The following is a 17616-nucleotide window of genomic DNA, read 5'->3' as shown; positions in this document are numbered from 1 at the left end:
TTCTAATAAAGCTGGGTTGTGAAAGAGAAATGTAATCTTATTGGGAGCTCAAAACCGGCAGTGCTGCTGAGGTGTCATTCATATGTCGGGCCACACGTTACTAAAACCGCATTCTTCTTTTCAATATACACAAAAAAAAACTGTGCATACTATCTCCTTCCACTTCAGAGAGAAATACATTTCAAAATCAATGGCAAATCCCAGTTCCGTCTTTTGTATAAAAAAAAAATACAACCATCGTAAAATTCAATTTTCCTGAATAAATGAATTTCCTGACCCCGTTTACCTTCACGCTGCGCAGATGCCGGCTCCCAAACCCGCGGTTGCGCTCACCCGGACCATGCGATTCTGGCGCCACCTCGTGGAGCACAACTCCTGTGCGTCGTCTACCCGCTCAACTCTCGCGGTACTCCGGCGCTTAGCAACCTCACAAGTTGCGTCTCTGCGCTGACCAATCGGCTGCCAATCAGCTGCGCGAGCAAGGCCAATCACAATCAAGGATTTCGGCACCAATTTAAACAGAGAGTAATCACTTCCTGTTTTGGTAGTTAACACACGAGTACACGATAGAGGAAAGAAATATAAGGAAATGACCATTTAAACATATACATAGACATAAAAGGCGGTTTAGGATTAAACTGAGAGCCTGTGTTGAAGGACACTACTTCCGGTTTATATTTACGTTGCCGTTAGCTGACGGTGACGCCAGTCCGGTAAGTTTTGAACGTTAGAATCGGTTACAAATCAGCATGCCGTCCCGGGTGGAGGACTACGAGGTGCTGCACACTATAGGCTCCGGTTCATATGGAAGGTGCCAGAAAATAAAGAGAAAAGCTGACACAAAGGTGAGTAAAACACACTTCCCGCATACCTGTGGGTTAAACTCACCTGCTGTCCGTGAGTCCGCGAGGCAATATTGTCGCAGTCATGTTTTTTTTTCCTCCCCCCACCTCAATAAACTTTATTTCAAACCGCTAACAAGTAGCTACCTGCCTGTAGCGTTACAGAAATTTTGAAAATGTAAGCTGTTAGCTTATAATGTGGACCTTAAAAATGAGCAGCGTTAGATTAAAAAGGTCAGTTATTAATGACTTAATATTTTATGTTAATTTTTATATTGATATTAGATATTTATGTTTTACTATTTTATTTTACTGACTTCATCTTTTTTTTTTTTAAAACGTTTGTTGTTGTTGGTAACTTAATTATTCCAATGAAGGAAATTCCTTTCTTTGGGTCAAGGGTTACTTTGAAAATACATCAGCTCTCAATGGGGAGATAAACATGTTGGATATTTACACTCATATAGACTGTGTAATGCATTAGCAATAAAATGATGCCAGATCCCTTGACAAAAGTGAAAATTATTAAATGATTTACCTTTGGAGGGCTTAATTTAAAGACCCTGAAACTCAAAGTAAAAAATAATGTGTAGATTTTGCCAAAATGTACCCAGTAGTTTGAATGGCAGGAGGAACCCAGGATTTCATCCCAATACCTAATGGCAGTCCCTTCATGGATATACCTCCACAGACCCTTACTCACCCAGCACCACACTGGTCATGCTGAATGATGTTACAGACAGCACAAGTTCTCCAAGGCTTCTCAGACAGTGAGCCCAGATCAATATCCCACAAGAGTATACTGGTGCCGAAATCCTTGATTGTGATTGGCCTTGCTATATAGTCACCCCCCCAGAGGCCCTTTTTAAGGTCTGTATTGTGTAAATTCCTGTATTTACCTAATACTCTTCCTGCTGTGCTGTAATCAGTTATTATTTACGTTTGTGTCTGACAGTAAAGCCTGTTTTTCTGGTTTTATAGCCATTGGCAACAGTGACGTGTTTAAATGCCGTCCCTATTTTAAGGAGCATTTCATAACTCAATTCATAACATAATACATTTGATTGTACATTAAGACATTGTATGCAGTTTATCCTTCTCTGCCTCCTGACATCTGACCCACATTAAACTCATGGACTGAACATACACACACCCACAATTAGGGATGGGTACCGGTGTCCGGTGCCATGATGGCACCGGTTCTGACATAAACGGTAGTAACCAGACCGAAAAGCAGCGCACATTTCGGTGCTTTATTTCGGTGCTTTTTTTTTCCTGAGCTGTGATACACTTCTAGCCAATCATTTTACGTTTCCCAGGATAGTAGGCGGGGCCAGGTACGTACATTCAGTTAGAGCAGAGCTACAGATTAAAAATGCCCAAGGCGAAGCGGTCAAAAGTCTGGCTGTACTTCACAGCAAAATATGCAAACTCAGCAGCAACAAGTGCTTTAAGCTGATACTGTGATACTGTCAAAGGAGGTAACACCTCGAATCCGATGAAACACCTGGCGACGCATAGCGTTTTTTTTAAAAGCCGAGAAATGCGCCGTATTTGATAGCTTGCTGCAAGACCTCACACTGTGCACGTTGGGTGGGTTGCCAGTTATCGGACCCGGAGCAACATCCCCCAAAAACACGAAGAGGAGAGTCCTGGCCCCTAGCCCTGCCAGTGTAGCAGAAATGATGAGGATGATGATGGCAGCAGCAGCCGTTCTTCTCTGCGTGAGTCGCTTAATGTTGTTCGAGTGTAATTTACGTTGAGTAGGCTAACCATGTTATTACATTAATGCATGTAAGGTGAACTAGCAAACATCATCATAGCTACATGCGGCTGTCCTCTTGTTTGATGGCAGATACTCCCTTCACCCTGGACAAAAAGGCTAAAATGACCAAAGAAAAAGTGGGAAACAGCTGAACATGAGAGGTTTTTGGACAAAGTTTGTGTTTTTTTTTTTTTTCCATTGTTTAAGCACTGCTTCCAGCCAAGAGTGATACCATATATGCCCCATAGCTGCAGAAAAGGCTAACATTGCTATCTTTTTACAAAAAACAAACAAACAGCTGAACATGAGAGGTTTTTGGACAAAGTTTGTGTTCTCCATTCTTTAAGCACCGGTTCGAGCACCGTTTAAGCACCGGCACCGTTTCAAAAGTACCGATTTGGCACCGGTATCGGATAAAACCTAAACGATACCCATCCCTACCCACAATGGACAACTGTACCCTCAAACACACAATAATAACATGGACTGAACCACCACTCACAACCACTAGCACTTTATATAGCCTCTCTAGAAACTATCTACACCCTCACTTATCTTAACTGCACTACTGTATAGCTCTGTGTAAATAATCATTCTGTACATTCGATAATCTTTAATCCTACAACTGTTTACAACTTGCATAGTTCCCATTTCTGTATAGCTGTATATCTCAGATTTCTGTAAAGTTATTTATTTCATATTCTGTATAGTTTTTCATATTTATATCCTGTTCATAGCCTGTACATAGCTTGTACTCACTACAGCCTGTACATACTTATAGTTATACAATATTCACAACATACTTCATACCGTGTACATTATAACATACCATAATAGACCCATTTCTGTAATATACTCACATCTATATTATTGCTAATATATATTGTAATATATCTATATCACTAAAGCACTTCTGGATGGATGCAAACTGCATTTCGTTGCCCTGTGCATGTGCAATGACAATAAAGTTGAATTCTATTCTATTCTTCTAGGGCAGGAGTTGGGAACTCAAGCCTCAAGGGCTGGTGTTCTGCAGGTTTTAGATATCACCCTGGATCAACACACCTGAATCAAATGATTAGTTCATTACCAGGCCTCTGGAGAACTTGGAGACATGTTGATGAGGTCATTTAGCCATTTGAATCAGCTGTGTTGGATCAAGGACACATCTAAAACCTGCAGGACACCAGCCCTTGAAGCCTAGCGTTCCCCCACCCGTGTTCTAGAATAAAGACAAGTTGCCCGAGTTAGCTTTACTTTTCCATAGCTTCCACTTGTCTTCTTACGACACTGGCCTTTATGGAAGGACATTCTCTGATCTCTGATTCAGATAACCACGGTTCTTTGACTTTTATCTCTGTAATTCTGGTTAATTCAAAGCTGGTTTGTATCGTAGATCCTGGTGTGGAAGGAGCTGGATTATGGCACCATGGCAGAGGGTGAGAAGCAGATGCTGGTGTCAGAGGTGAACCTGCTGAGGGAGCTCAAACACCCAAATATAGTGAGGTACTACGACCGCATCATAGACCGGACAAACACCACTCTGTACATTGTCATGGAGTACTGCGAAGGCGGCGACCTGTCCAGTCTCATCAGCCGCTGCATCAAGGAGAGGTGGGGTTGAATGCTAAATGATACTGACGGTTGCATGCTGGTGAATCCTTTCCCTTCATTGGTGTATGCATGTGTTTTTTTTACCTTGACAGGCGCTATTTGGAGGAGCAGTTCATCCTGCGAGTCATGGCCCAGCTCACGTTGGCCCTGAAGGAGTGTCACAGGCGGAGTGACGGCAGGGCCACAGTCCTTCATCGGGACCTGAAACCAGCCAACATCTTCCTCGACATCAAGCAGAATGTCAAACTGGGCGACTTTGGCCTGGCGAGGATCCTGAACCATGACACCAGCTTTGCAAAGACGTTTGTCGGGACGCCGTACTACATGTCTCCAGTGAGTGGCTTCATGCTGCTGGAGTTTGAAGTGTTTAATCTGAGCTTACAACTTTCCTTGCCTGAACTTTTGATTTTATTCTTGTTTGTTAATCTTTGTTTTACTTCATGATTAAAAAAAAATGGGGACAAATATAATCTCTTTTTTTTTTTTTCTGTCAGGAACAAATAAACCGGATGTCATACAACGAGAAGTCTGATATTTGGTCTCTGGGATGTCTGCTCTACGAACTCTGTGCCTTATCGTAAGTTTTCCAGCTGTTCCACTTTAGCTGATTTCCCCACTGCAAACTGTTAGGCAGCAGATCTTGCAGTTTTTCCTGCATTTTTCTTTTTCCTCTCCAGGCCTCCTTTTACTGCTTACAACCAAAAAGAGCTGGCAGAAAAGATCAGAGAGGGCAAATTCAGAAGGATCCCGTACCGGTACTCTGAGGAGCTGAACACTCTGCTCGGCAAAATGCTCAACTTAAAGGTTGGAATTGAATTTATTTTTAAAATTTACATGATATGGTGCCTGAGCTATCTGATTATTTTAGATGGTATAAAAGATGGACCATGTGTCCACATCTGGAAGAGGGGAAGTCTGTGCAGAAATACTTCAAACCTTGCATTCTTTCTAACAGCCTGCAGGGGGCAACTGCTCTAGTTTTAGTGCCTTCCATGGCAAACTGGCCCTCAGTAACTACTTTCCCATGACTTTATGGACTCAAGTGCTAGTTTTAGGTCACTGAATAAAACGTGAAGTTAATTTTGTAAATTCTAGTTAAATGAGCACTCTAAGCACTTTTTACCACCACCCACATTCACCCATTCTCACACACATTCATACGGTGCCTTTAGGTGCTTTTTCTAACTTTCTCACGCTTGCTCACTCTTCGGTAGATCCTGAACTGGGCCAATTTGTTGTTCAGTATCTTGTCCAAGGACACTTGACATGTGGATTGGGATGTCATGGTGGCTACATCCATCTTTTATGCGGTCTAAGGTTTTGCACCGACGTGATGCTGGCGTCTGATCTGGAATGGGTTCGGGGCATTTCCACCCTTAAAGTGCCAACAGATATTACCCTAGCCTCTGCTAGCAGCATTACATAATAACTGGACCTCAAACTTGTGGAAATGGGAACTAGTTCTCAAAATGAAACCACTGGCAGTGGCAGCGACACTAGCACCACATTGGCAGGAACAAAAAAGGCTATTTATGTTTCATTTATGGGCCCCTTCTCTTGGCAGGACTATTTGAGACCTTCTGTAGAATCTATTCTCCAGAGCAGCCTGCTGAGCGAGGCGGTTGCTGAGGAGCAGAGGAAGGCACAGTCGCGACTCCAAAGGAGATCAGCTGATTCTGATGTTCCTCTCCACAAACCGGCAGAGACGGCGCACGCCTCGGCCACGGAGATCAGACTGAAGGAGCAGGCGCTGCGGGACCGAGAACAAGCACTGAAAGAACGTGAGGAGCAGCTGGAGAGTAAGACCTTTTTAAGCCCTGCTTTGAGCCGCACATACCTCAAGCATATGTCTGTCAGTGTTGCTGTAGTCTGGCCTAGATTTTGGGAGAAATTAGAAAAACTGTGTATTGTATTTTTAGTAGAGAAATATTTGATTTACATCAGTTTGAAGAGGCTACTTCTAACAGGAACATCCTCTTCTGCAAAGAGGACTCATCAGTATTATCTCATGTTTATGGACTTGTTTTCACATTGGCAGCAATAAGTAAAGTTGAGTAATACCATAGAAAGTACTAGGTACATCTTGCTAAGAGGGTGGAAGTGTAGTTGAAGAAACCTGTGTGGATGGAACAGGTTTGTTCATGTTGCTTGGGGTGTCGCAACCAAACGATGACCTACTTCTACACCTACAGCTCCTAGCTGTGTCTGTGTGTGTGTGTGTGTGTGTGTGTGTGTGTGTGTGTGTGTGTGTGTGTGTGTGTGTGTGTGTGTGTGTGTGTGTGTGTGTGTGTGTGTGTGTGTGTGTGTGTGTGTGTGTGTGTGTGTGTGTGTGTGTGTGTGTGTGTGTGTGTGTGTGTGTGTCCAGAAATATGTGGAAATAAGAGATTGTTAGTCACACACAGCTATGATAAAATAAAATGCCTCCTCTTTTCATTCTAAGATTTTACATGTGCAGACATAATGAAACCTTTTAAATATTACCTGATTTTTAAGACCCTCTGAGGGATGTCCTGGTGTTTAGACTTGAAAGAGGGTGTACTTTCTTGAAAAGTGAGGGATAAATTCCCAAACTGAAACTGTCCATTTTTGTCTTTTAATTACAGGAAGAGAGCAGGAGCTGTGTGTTCGTGAACGACTTGCAAATGAGAAGCTCGTGCGGTAAAAAAAAACTTTTAAGATAGAAATGATTTAAGCAATTCATTTTTTTTCATTCTAACCATTCTTTGGCAGTCTTTCCAGCTGATTTTATTTTTTTTCCCCTTTATTTTGAATCAACCGCTTCAGAGCGGAGAGTTTGCTGAAGAATTACAGCCGCCTACAGCACCACAGGCACACGACACCGATCTATGACAAAGACATAGGTATGGGAATCCAGCAAAGACTTCTGAACTTACTGAACCAAGACCAGAGCTGAGCAGTTTACTTTTAACGTGTGTTTTAACGCATGTGTCGACAATGTGAATGACTTTGGATCAAATGTATTTTTTTTTTTTTTATACAACAATAAAGAAATTATTTTTAAAAAGTTGCAGTTCTAAAAGCTCACACGACACACCTCAGAATCACAGCTGTTGAGATTGTGATTTGTTAACAAGTTTACGTGACTGTTTTGGTCTAGATGCGGAGAACCTCTCTCCGGGTAAGAAGAAGGTCCACTTTGCTGGCGAGAGCAAAGAGAACCAGCGGCCCGATGCTCTGCAGAGCGCGCCGTCCCAGGAGCTGGTGCTGCTGAAGAGGCTGCAGGCAGCGGCCCAGCGGAGCCAAGCTCTGAGTGAAATGGAGAAGATGTGCCAGCTCAAGAGCAGGCAAATCCTCGGCCTGCGCTGATCGCACAGGTGTGACCATGAAAGCTTCTGAAGGCCTGGAGTCATAACAACTGGATGAAAATGTTCATGTGTAGCTGTGGAAGTGCAGTGAATGTGTGTGTGTGTGTGTGTGTGTGTGTTACTGTCTTATTTTTATGTAGCCTGATGAGTGAGTGTGTTATCTTGGGCAGCTAATGCGATTATCAATGTACTGTGTATAGTTTTTTGCTGTATTTATGGCTGTAGACCTTCTTTAGAGACATCTCTAGAAGAAGGGAGACTATGTGGAATGACATGATCCTGTGATGTCAATAAACAAAGTGATTATATTCATTACTACATTAAAGTAGGCATGATGTGATGATAAATACTTGTTCTATACCATTTGGGTTTTTTTGTTTTTTTTGTTTTTTTTTATATAGCAGTTGAAATGATGTAATAATTTTAGTATCTGCCAAACAGATATGCTGTATTATAGAAGGAAAGAGGATGTGGTCTGAGAGGTGTTCTGGTGGCAGTGGAGCTGAATCCTTCAGTTAGAGAAGATGTTCTGCTGCCTGTACAGTAAGTGGTGTAGAGGGTCTAGATCACAGGTGTTGAACTCTAGGCCTCGAGGGCCGGTGTCCTGTAAGTGTTAGATATGTCCTTAATCCAACACAGCTGATTTAAGTGGCCAAATTACTTCCTTAACATGTCTCGAAGTTCCCCAGAGGCCTGGTAATGAATTAATCATTTGATTCAGGTGTGATGACCCAGGGTGAGAAACCTGCAGGACACCAGCTCTTGAGGCCTGGAGTTCCCCACCCCTGCTCTAATATGTGTATACTTGATATATCAACAAGCAAACATGACTGATAAATGAGGAATTCTTACTCCACTCAGTTTGTGGGGAAATGTGTGCTTCTCTTGTTTGTTGCCTAGAGACATTACAGCTGTCTATGTTACTTTAACAGGGATAAATCTGTTTGCCCGGCCACAAAAAAAGAATCTGCCCTGGGGTCTATCACAGGGCTGTTATGCAATATGCTATATTTCATATGTATACAGACTGTAGTGGGTCTAAGTTGGGCCAAAACTAGTTTCTCCTGTGGTTTTTCACACTAGCGTAGCAATAGATGTATATGAAAAAGAGAAGTTACAGGCTGGGCTGATCATTTTCATAGTAATGGAATTGTTTTTATATAACACTAGCTCCCACAAGGGGTCATCACTTTTCCATGAAAAGATATTAAAATGCAATTTGCAAACAAGCCTTTGCTTTGAGTAAGTAGCAGATTAGATGTAATTTATTGTTACATCTGTCTTTATTTCCATTGAAGCTGGTAGCTTACTGGCTTGATTACTGAGTTTTTTTGTGTTTGCTTGTTTGGTTGGTTTTTTCTTGGAGGGGGGGGGGGGCAACTTGTATTTAACTTAATGTAAAATTAAATCATTTTACAGCGTAAGTATACGGACATTTGGAAAATAAAATATAAAATAAAGGAAGCAATTATAGTGTGTAGTTGGAACATCAGTAAATTTATTTAGGGATTTTTCCGTGATTAAAAGCTGAGTAAAGACCACTGATTGTATAAAAAAGTGTTTTTACTGATAAGGGCTCAGTTTCTGTGATTCTTCGCAGTCACCTGGTTTCAGCTGAAACGCCAAGATTTACGAATCAGTTACGGACCTCATCGCGATATTACAATTGCCATTAGCGTGCGTAGCAACCACCGTTGTTTGGCTTCTTTGCGCCGCCTACTTGCAAGAGTTGCAGAACGTGACCAATTACGTTCCTCCCTGTAGCTCGTCGACCAACGGAAATCGTAGTAGGCGTGTCCCGCTATGTGCCGTGTTCCGTGTGGAAAGTTTACCGGCTCGGGTGCAAAGTTTCAGCCGTCTGCAAAGCGGAGCTCGTCGGCAAAACGAGCGAGGAAGGTGCTGGTATTTATACGGTTGCTGAATCATTTTTTAATCGCCAATTGATTCGGTGTGTGTTTGTCCTCAGATATAGCCGAGTGTTGCTGCCGTCGCCGAATAAGAGTGTTTTACGCGGATGATATTACCAGCGATCGTATTGTCTCAGGGAGCCAAGCTAGCTTAACGTAGCCCGGAGTTAAACGGGAAAGCCAACCAGCGGATGTCGTGGGGATTTCTTGGGCTTTCTCAAACCTGCTGATTTCTTCAACGCTAACTTAAACTTGAATCGACTGTGAGGAAGGAAAAATGGCTTGCGAACCCAATCGTGCCCGGCTGCTGTGCATGCTATCATTGACTTTTGGGTTTTTCATCGTGGAAGTGGTGGTCAGTCGGATGACCTCGTCCCTGTCAATGCTGTCGGACTCCTTCCATATGCTGTCGGATGTCATCGCACTCGTCGTGGCTCTAGTGGCGGTTCGGTTCGCGGAAAAAACCCAGGCGACCAACAAGAACACCTTCGGCTGGATCCGAGCGGAGGTGATGGGGGCTCTGGTCAATGCCGTCTTTCTCACGGCGCTGTGCTTCACCATCGTCCTGGAGGCGGTCGAGCGTTTCACCGAGCCCCACGAGATCGAGTCTCCAGTGGTGGTGGCCGGGGTCGGTGCCGCGGGGCTTCTGGTTAACCTGCTGGGGCTCTGCTTGTTCCACGGCCACGCGGGCGGAGGCCACGGACACTCTCACGGAGGGCACTCTCATGGGAGTAAGAATAAGCGGGGCAAAACGAGCAAGAACTCGAAGGCTGGAAACGGGTCTTCGGGAGAGGAGACCAACAACTTGGTGGGAAATCACAACAGCCCAGGCGATGGGAGACCAAGAAATGGTGAGCAATGAGTTGTTGGTGCTTTAGTTTTGAAATGGACAGTCCACCCTCACTATCTCACCATTAATCTGGATACATGTGCCAGTCTTTATCTTCACTGTTAGCACTCCAGATTGTGTAACAGTGCATCAGCCTGCCCTGAGAACTGCCCAAGTGACTAATCCGTATTGGGGGTTTTTCTTGACATATGTGTTTGGCGTCTCATATTTGTTGGGTTATTCTATCCTTGGAAACATGGTCTCCGTGTTGGTGACATTCCTGGGTAAAGCCTCAGGTTTCACTCTGGCTTCTAAATAATGATAACGAGAAGTTTCTGACTGACACAGCTGAGTCAAACTGAACTCGATTTTAAGTTTTTACCTGAATTTCCACACTGACTGTAGCTTGGGCCGGTATTTAGGGCCCGAGCACCGAGAGTGCGAAGGCCCTATTGTATCTGCTCCGTTTCTTATTATTATTATTATTATTATTATTATTATTATTATTATTATTATTATTATTATTATTATTATTATTCACCCCAAACAAGGGCCTTTTTGAGGGCCTAAACATGCTCAAAAACTCATGAAATTTTGCACACATGCCAGGTCTGGTGAAAAATTTTGTATTTTAATGGTTTTACATATGAGCACTGGGAAATGGCTCTACAGCGCCACCTATGCCTTGTTAAATGCAGCCCTACGACCACATCGTTTGAGCTACATGTATGAAATTTGGCACACATGTGTATCATGCCAAGACGAACAAAAAAGTCTGTGGGCCCATTGACGCAAACCCAACAGGAAGTCCGCCATTTGGAAGAGAAGGTGACATTTTGGCTCTAATTTTGCCATTTCCATGCCTCGAACTTTTGCGAACTCCTCCTTGGGGTTTCATTTCATAACCTTCAAATTTGGACAGTGTCAACTACACCCTTGTGTTAAATTGCGGAGCTTTTGAGTTTTCACAATACTATGAGGCCGTGGCGCCATGGCGAATTTCGATGACTCGCCATGAAAATCTTATTGCCTCTCATTTTGTCATACATTTTCTGACCTTGACCAAAGTGAACACATATGATAAGGCTCCACCCCTGAACATATTTCAACTGCCATATTTGACATCAAGGACAGCGCCACCTAGTGGGAACAGGAAATGTCATGTTTTACACTTTGGGGTACAGTATAGTGATGGGTGACATCTGCAGCCTCAAATTTCTCCAGGAAAGCCTTAAGGAGTTGGTCTTGGGTTACAGTGAAAACTGTGAGTTTTCGCGAAAGGGTGTGACCCCAGCAGCATGGCGAACTTTGATGTCACGCCATGAAGAAACAAATTAGTATAACTCAATGAAATCCAGTCTGATCAGTACCAGACTTTACAGGCATGATGTCAGACCCGCCCTGAACAGATTGATGTGCCCATTGTCAGGAATACGTACAGCGCCACCTAGTGGCAACAGGAAATGTCATGGCTTTAATTTTGTTGTACTGATTTTCACAGGTTCATCGTGGCCACCTCAAAAGCGGTGAATATCCCCATCAGTCCCTCGTGATGCTTCAGTGCAAAAATTGTGACTTTAAACTGAACGGCGCACCCTGGTGGCAACGCTGTTCAACATGAAAGATGAAGTGGCTTTTGAGGGTCTTGGCAAGTTTATAGAGGCTTGAAATTTGGCACACACCTCCAAATGGATGAAGGCTTTGTTGGCATGTGATCATTTTCATTGAATAGTGCGAAATGGCTCCACAGCGCCCCCTACAAACATTCAAAACCACAGCCCCCGCTCTGTGTTTTATGTATGAGTCTGAAACCTGGTAAGCTTATAGGAGATATCAAGAAGTACAAAAAAGTCTCTTAGAGCAATATCCCAAATCCAACAGGAAGTCAGCCATTTTAAAATTAATGTGTAATTTTGGCAACATTTTCCCATCTTTTCAGGCACCGTACTTTGACGAACTCCTCCAAGGGATTTCATCAGATTGGACCGATCTGCAGCTTGTGGAATCTAAAGACCTTTGTGATGTTAAATTGCGAAGCTTTTTACGTTCAGCGAAACGGGGTGGTTATGGCGGCACTTAGAGTTTGAATAACTCGCCACAAAGCAGTAATCTGCTGTCACTCAAAAACACAATGTCCAATCTCTCCCAAACGTCTCAGGTGTGATGAGACTGGAGCTCGGAAATGTTTGGTATGCCATTTGTCGGTAATAGTTAGAGCGCCACCTAGTGGAACGACTAACTAATCATAAATGAATGAGTTGAAATGTTAGCTGGTGGTTAAATGCATGAATTCCATCAATGTGACATCACATCGGACGTGCTGGTTTTAGGTGTTGGGCGTGGCTCGACGCGCCGGGGGTGCGAGGGCCCTCATAACGCTGCTTGCAGCTTTAATTAAAACTTATAGTGGGATCCTTGTAAAGTCTCCTGACCCCCTGAAGAGCTTAGTGCAGGGCTGCCCAATCCCAGTCCTCAAGAGCTACTATCCTGCAGCTTTTAGATGCATCCCTACTCCAACACAGCTGAATCAAATGGTTTGATTACCTCTTCAGCATGCCATCATGTTTGGCAAAGGCCTGATAACAAGCCATTCATTTGATTCGGGTGTGTGGGAACAAGGATGCATCTAAAAGCTGCAGGACGGTAGCTCTCGAGGACCAGGATTGGGCACCCCTGGCTTAGTGAGTTACCTTATCTGCTAAATAATTAGTAACTAAAGCTTAAAAATAAATGCAGTGAAGTAGGTGCCCCCCCTTTACACTCACCTGGCTGTCAGCTATCAGCAAGGAATCAGAAGCAAAACAAACTCATCTGCATACAGGCAGCTTTTATTTTAGCTTCTTCTTAATTTAATTGTGCTTCTACAAGGTATTGAGTGGAAGAAAAACCGGTCAAAGGCCAAAGTGGGGCAGCAGCTGGACAATCAGCTTGTCCACCATACATTTTTGTTACATTAAACGCTTCTTACCAGACAAGTTGATTGTACTGATAACCTCATGTTGGTGTCTGCATGTCAGTTAAAAAGTTTCACAGCAGCACTGGAGAGCTTCCGTGGCCCTTTCTGCTGGTCAGTCTAACTGAAGGGTTAAACATACAGAAACTCATTTATTCTTCCCCCCGCACTGTTAGACCCTGCCAGTTTCAATAAATGGGGGTTATATCCCCCGCCCCTCCATGCACTGATTGCTGTTACTGGGCCATACATCAGTGTAGCTGTGGAGTCGACAGCCCCAGACACACCATTAGCCACTGATGAATAGACCAGCTTGGTCCCTGGGATGGAAGCGAGCCATCGTTGCTCAGGTGCCGTTGCCCCAGCTTAGAGTGTGTTGCCTGCCATTACTAACTGAATTTGCCTAATGTGAATTACTGAGCAGCATTTTGCTGCGTTTAGGTTTTTTTCTTTGGTCATCTGGCATGTTGTTTTCCTGAGTGTGGCCTTGGGCAGTTATATAGCACAGATTCAGTCACAAGATGAAGTCTTCAGCAGTGAAATCTGCAACATTGTATGTAGTTTCACATGAACTTTTCCCCTTTCGCTCTTAATAATGGCATTGTATTTAACAGCTGGCTGCCATTTGATGGCATCCAGAGTTTTTATCAGGAGAAAAACAAAACCGAGTAGGGTTCACTGGGAGTTTTTGACGGTGTTGGAAAGTGGGGTTTAATTTTATTCAAAACTGAATACATGTTTTCTTATCACATGACCAAAAACAACAGGACAATGCACAGAATTCTGTTGTCAGGTGACATGATTCCCCCCCCCCCCCCCCCCCCCCCCCCCCATCTTAACTATATGATTAACAATCGTTCAGTGTGCATAGTCCCCATGCTCAGAATGGGCCCGTGGGGTGGGGTGGGGTGGGGGGTACAGTCAGTCTAGACAAAGGGACTGTGTTACCTTAGTCCTTGCAATTTCTTACAATTTGATAACCTAAACTGTGTTATTATGGTTTAGTATATTAAATACTAACAAACCTGTGTGGGAAACACATGCTTCTTTATGTAGGATAAACCCTGGTCTATATAATTTGTGTGAAACCTGTGTGTCAAAGTCCATTTGATTATTTAACTGTTCCAAACTAATCTCTGTTTTCCCTTTTTAATCTTTAGAAATCAGCTGTAAAGGCAGCACAGAGGTGCAGATGAATGGAAACACCCACTATGAGGAGATGGATCCCGACCACGACTCGTCGTCGCAGCTCAACATGCGCGGGGTCTTCCTGCATGTGCTGGGCGATGCCCTGGGCTCCGTCATCGTAGTGGTCAACGCTGTAATATTCACCTTTGTGTGGCAGCCCTGCATCAAAGGTGAGAAGTGCGTGAATCCGTGCGTCAACAGCCACTCCGCTGACCATTACCATGACAACAACACCGTTGTCGATCTGCACGTGGGTCCAACTGTGCCGACCATGAAGTTCGCCGGCCCCTGCTGGGTTCTTTACCTTGATCCCACGCTGTGCATCATCATGGTGAGCATCCTGCTGTACACTACCTACCCTCTCCTCAAAGAGTCGGCCCTCATCCTGCTGCAGACCGTGCCCAAGCAGATCAACATGCACCGGCTCAACGAGCGTCTGCTGAGCCTGGACGGCGTCCTGGCCATCCACGAGCTGCACATCTGGCAGCTGGCCGGAAGCCGCATCATCGCCACGGCGCACATCAAATGCCACGACCCCACATCTTACATGGAGGTGGCCAAACGCATCAAGGACTTCTTCCACAACGAGGGCATCCACGCCACCACCATCCAGCCCGAGTTTGTCACGTTCAGCTCAGAGTCTCGAGACTCCCTGTGCGAGCTCTCCTGTCGGACTCAGTGCGCTCCCAAGCTATGCTGCGGCGCTGCGGACAAACAGAACACTGGCTCTGACAAGAAGGCTGCAGTCGCTTCAAACCTGGAGGTGATCAGTGAGACTTCAGAGGCGGCGGGGGTCGTAGTTCAGGTGTGCCCTGGGTCTGAGGCTGAGGTCAGGATTGCCAGAGAAGTGGAGTCATCTCTGTGAGATGAAGGGTGTGGAGAAGAGCAGAGGAGAAGCAAGAAAACCTCCACTTTGAGCAAAAACATCATCATCATTTGCAGGAAGCTGTACTTTTTGTGGCTTAATCATTTCCCCCGATAGGTCCTTTTATTTTCGATTATTGCCCATCTACACGCCTGAACCCCTTTCACTCCCTCCCATGTTCATACATTGAGCATTAGTTCAACCCCCCCAAGCCTCTCCTCCGCCACTCAGTCCCTCCCTTGTTGTCTGTGGCTCTGGCAGTATGAGGGTATGGTTGCGATGCATGTTGGGTTGCACTGACCTCATCTCCACTAGGACTGGATCAAGGCCTGCATGAGCGTCATTAGCACCGTGTTGTGATGTCTCATCTCGTCTCATGGTGTTTCTGTGCCAAAGCTTCTCAGTGGACCGAAGGGATCAGAGGGACATTCCCTCCTCCAAATGGACACACAGCACACACATCACTAGGTTATTTATTTAGCCTATGGACCTGCTGGAAAAGAGTCTACCTTCCTGTTTTTTTGTGTAGGCTTCAAGCACACCTATTTTCTTTACCCTCTGGCCTCCAGATGGAATAGTATTGTATTGCATAATAATTTATGTACCTAAGTTATTAGAAATGATCTATTCTCTGTAGATGCTGTTTGTAATGTTTAGTTTGGATGATAAACATTTATTTTTTCTCTTTTCTCTCTTCTTGAAATCTTTTGACAGACCATCTATGCTGAATTCAGTTTTTTTTCCAGGTGTGATGTTTTTATAATGATTTTGTTTCTCAGACGTTTTCGTCTGGCCTTGACTCGGATTTAATTGCAGTCGTTAGCTGGATACAAAAGCCGTACCAACACCTCTCTCACCTTGCCTTTTAATTAAAGAAAACTGTTGCAATATGGCACTAAGCATAGTCGACTCGGTGTAACAGGACTTCTCGCAGTGGCACAGTCACCTAATTAATTAAATAAACGTTTATTCTTAAATTTCGATGCCTCGCAAGCCAGAGAGTTGCAAAGAAACGAGCACTGTTCGCCATTTAGTGAAACCTCCGTCTGAATTTGTACCGGAAAGCTTTCTGTTGGCCTGTTGGGTTTTAAAAACCCTCATGAATGTGTTCGGCACCTTGTCACAATCCATGCTGAGGGAGGTTTTTTTTTTTTTTTTTTTTTTTAATTTTAAATATCTATATATCCAGGACCTTCTGTGTTGTCTGCATGACCAAACTGAGACCTGGTGTTCGACTTTTTAACAGCTCCACTAAGAGCTCTAGTTGCTGCTTACCAGCGTCTGCTGGTATCCTACTATATTACTCATGACAGTGTGTGGGGGAATGACTCATCATATAGCTCTGTGTGTCCTCTGCTGTGGACAGCTGAGCCGAGCTGGTTGTTTGCTGAACTGAAGTCCATACAGTGGCCTTTGAATTTGTTTCGACTTTTCCCCTCATCAGCACAGATACCGTGTGAAGTTGACCTGTTGATGAGTTTTGGATTTCCACTCTTTGATTTATTTTGCATTATAGAAATGTGTTCTGGGATATGTATTTTTTTTCCATTTGTAATGTTTGGTCACTTTTACTCTTTTATGACTTGAGCTCTATGTGCAAATCGAAAACAAGTGTGTGTGCGTGCGTGTGGTGTTTTTTTTTTATTTTTTAATTTTAGTTATGATGAATCAGCTGATGTGTTTTTGAACTGTATGGTGGCATGCAAAAGTTTGTCCACTGCTGGTCAACATGACTTCCTGTGACTAGTTAATAAACAATTACCTTATTTCCAAAAGGCAAATAATGGTTAATGGACTTATTTTTAAAGTGTGTAAATAATAGGTTTACCCTCTGCATGGTCACTTTTTTCTGTTGGTTGACTGTGAGGGTCTTGGAAAACTGTCAGAAGTCTGCACTTCATCTTCAGATCTTTTTGTCCAGTGTTTGCCGGTATTTAAATCAATCCACTCTTCTTTTCACCAGTGATTGCAGGACTGGCTGCAGCACAGCATGGTCAAAGCCATCCCCATGCTTAACAGTTGAACAAGTATTCTTCTAATGAAAGTCCTTATCCATTTTTTTCCCCCAAGCATACCTTTGCTTATTTGGCCTGATGAGTTTCGTCTGCTGACTCTCCAATGAGTCATATTTGCACGTTTCACGGCACAGGAGGTCGGTGCACAACGTCTCCAGCCTCTGATAAATCTTCCCAAAGGTCAAAGTTTTCCTTGTCTTTCGCACCTGAGCTGCATTTCCAGTATACCTTAAATTCTTTGCAGACTTCAGGATCAACTATCTGAAAATGCTTTGCTCTCTCCTCCTGAGTGGGCACCACTTGTTTTAATCT

At 43.9% G+C, this 17616-nt stretch overlaps 2 protein-coding genes across 5 annotated transcripts; both read left to right on the top strand.

Moving 5' to 3' along the window:
- The first annotated feature begins 516 nt into the window (after positions 1 to 516).
- nek2 (NIMA-related kinase 2) lies at positions 517 to 7910 on the top strand. Of its 3 annotated transcripts, none has more exons than XM_082506625.1 (9): positions 517 to 845; positions 4004 to 4221; positions 4314 to 4554; positions 4716 to 4798; positions 4899 to 5025; positions 5786 to 6020; positions 6825 to 6879; positions 7006 to 7082; positions 7340 to 7910. In XM_082506625.1, the coding sequence occupies exons 1-9, from the start codon at positions 750 to 752 to the stop codon at positions 7546 to 7548; spliced, it is 1341 nt and encodes a 446-aa protein (XP_082362751.1). In that variant the 5' UTR covers positions 517 to 749; the 3' UTR covers positions 7549 to 7910. The 3 variants fall into 3 exon arrangements, with proteins under 3 accessions (XP_082362751.1, XP_082362753.1, XP_082362752.1); XM_082506627.1 differs by lacking the exon at positions 517 to 845 and adding an exon at positions 1552 to 1712; XM_082506626.1 differs by lacking the exon at positions 517 to 845 and adding an exon at positions 2214 to 2566.
- Positions 7911 to 9335: 1425 nt separating this feature from the next.
- Positions 9336 to 17073, top strand: slc30a1a (solute carrier family 30 member 1a). Of its 2 annotated transcripts, XM_082505800.1 has the most exons (3): positions 9352 to 9443; positions 9514 to 10305; positions 14397 to 17073. In XM_082505800.1, the coding sequence occupies exons 2-3, from the start codon at positions 9732 to 9734 to the stop codon at positions 15287 to 15289; spliced, it is 1467 nt and encodes a 488-aa protein (XP_082361926.1). In that variant the 5' UTR covers positions 9352 to 9443; positions 9514 to 9731; the 3' UTR covers positions 15290 to 17073. The 2 variants fall into 2 exon arrangements, with proteins under 2 accessions (XP_082361925.1, XP_082361926.1); XM_082505799.1 differs by having other exon boundaries at positions 9336 to 10305.
- Positions 17074 to 17616: the final 543 nt, after the last annotated feature.

This window comes from Aulonocara stuartgranti (genome assembly GCF_965226115.1).
Source record: "Aulonocara stuartgranti genome assembly, chromosome: 15".
Taxonomy (NCBI): Eukaryota; Metazoa; Chordata; class Actinopteri; order Cichliformes; family Cichlidae; genus Aulonocara; species Aulonocara stuartgranti.
This window is presented reverse-complemented; position numbering and strand designations above follow the sequence as displayed.

Excerpts from the sequence above, each read along its gene's own strand:
- slc30a1a (XM_082505799.1), top strand. The coding sequence starts at position 9,732 with ATGGCTTGCGAACCCAATCGTGCCCGGCTGCTGTGCATGCTATCATTG. Across the intron at positions 10,306-14,396 it reads CGATGGGAGACCAAGAAATG|AAATCAGCTGTAAAGGCAGC; the intron begins GTGAGCAATGAG and ends TTTAATCTTTAG.
- nek2 (XM_082506625.1), top strand. The coding sequence starts at position 750 with ATGCCGTCCCGGGTGGAGGACTACGAGGTGCTGCACACTATAGGCTCC. Across the intron at positions 846-4,003 it reads AGAGAAAAGCTGACACAAAG|ATCCTGGTGTGGAAGGAGCT; the intron begins GTGAGTAAAACA and ends TTTGTATCGTAG. Across the intron at positions 6,021-6,824 it reads ACGTGAGGAGCAGCTGGAGA|GAAGAGAGCAGGAGCTGTGT; the intron begins GTAAGACCTTTT and ends TTTTAATTACAG.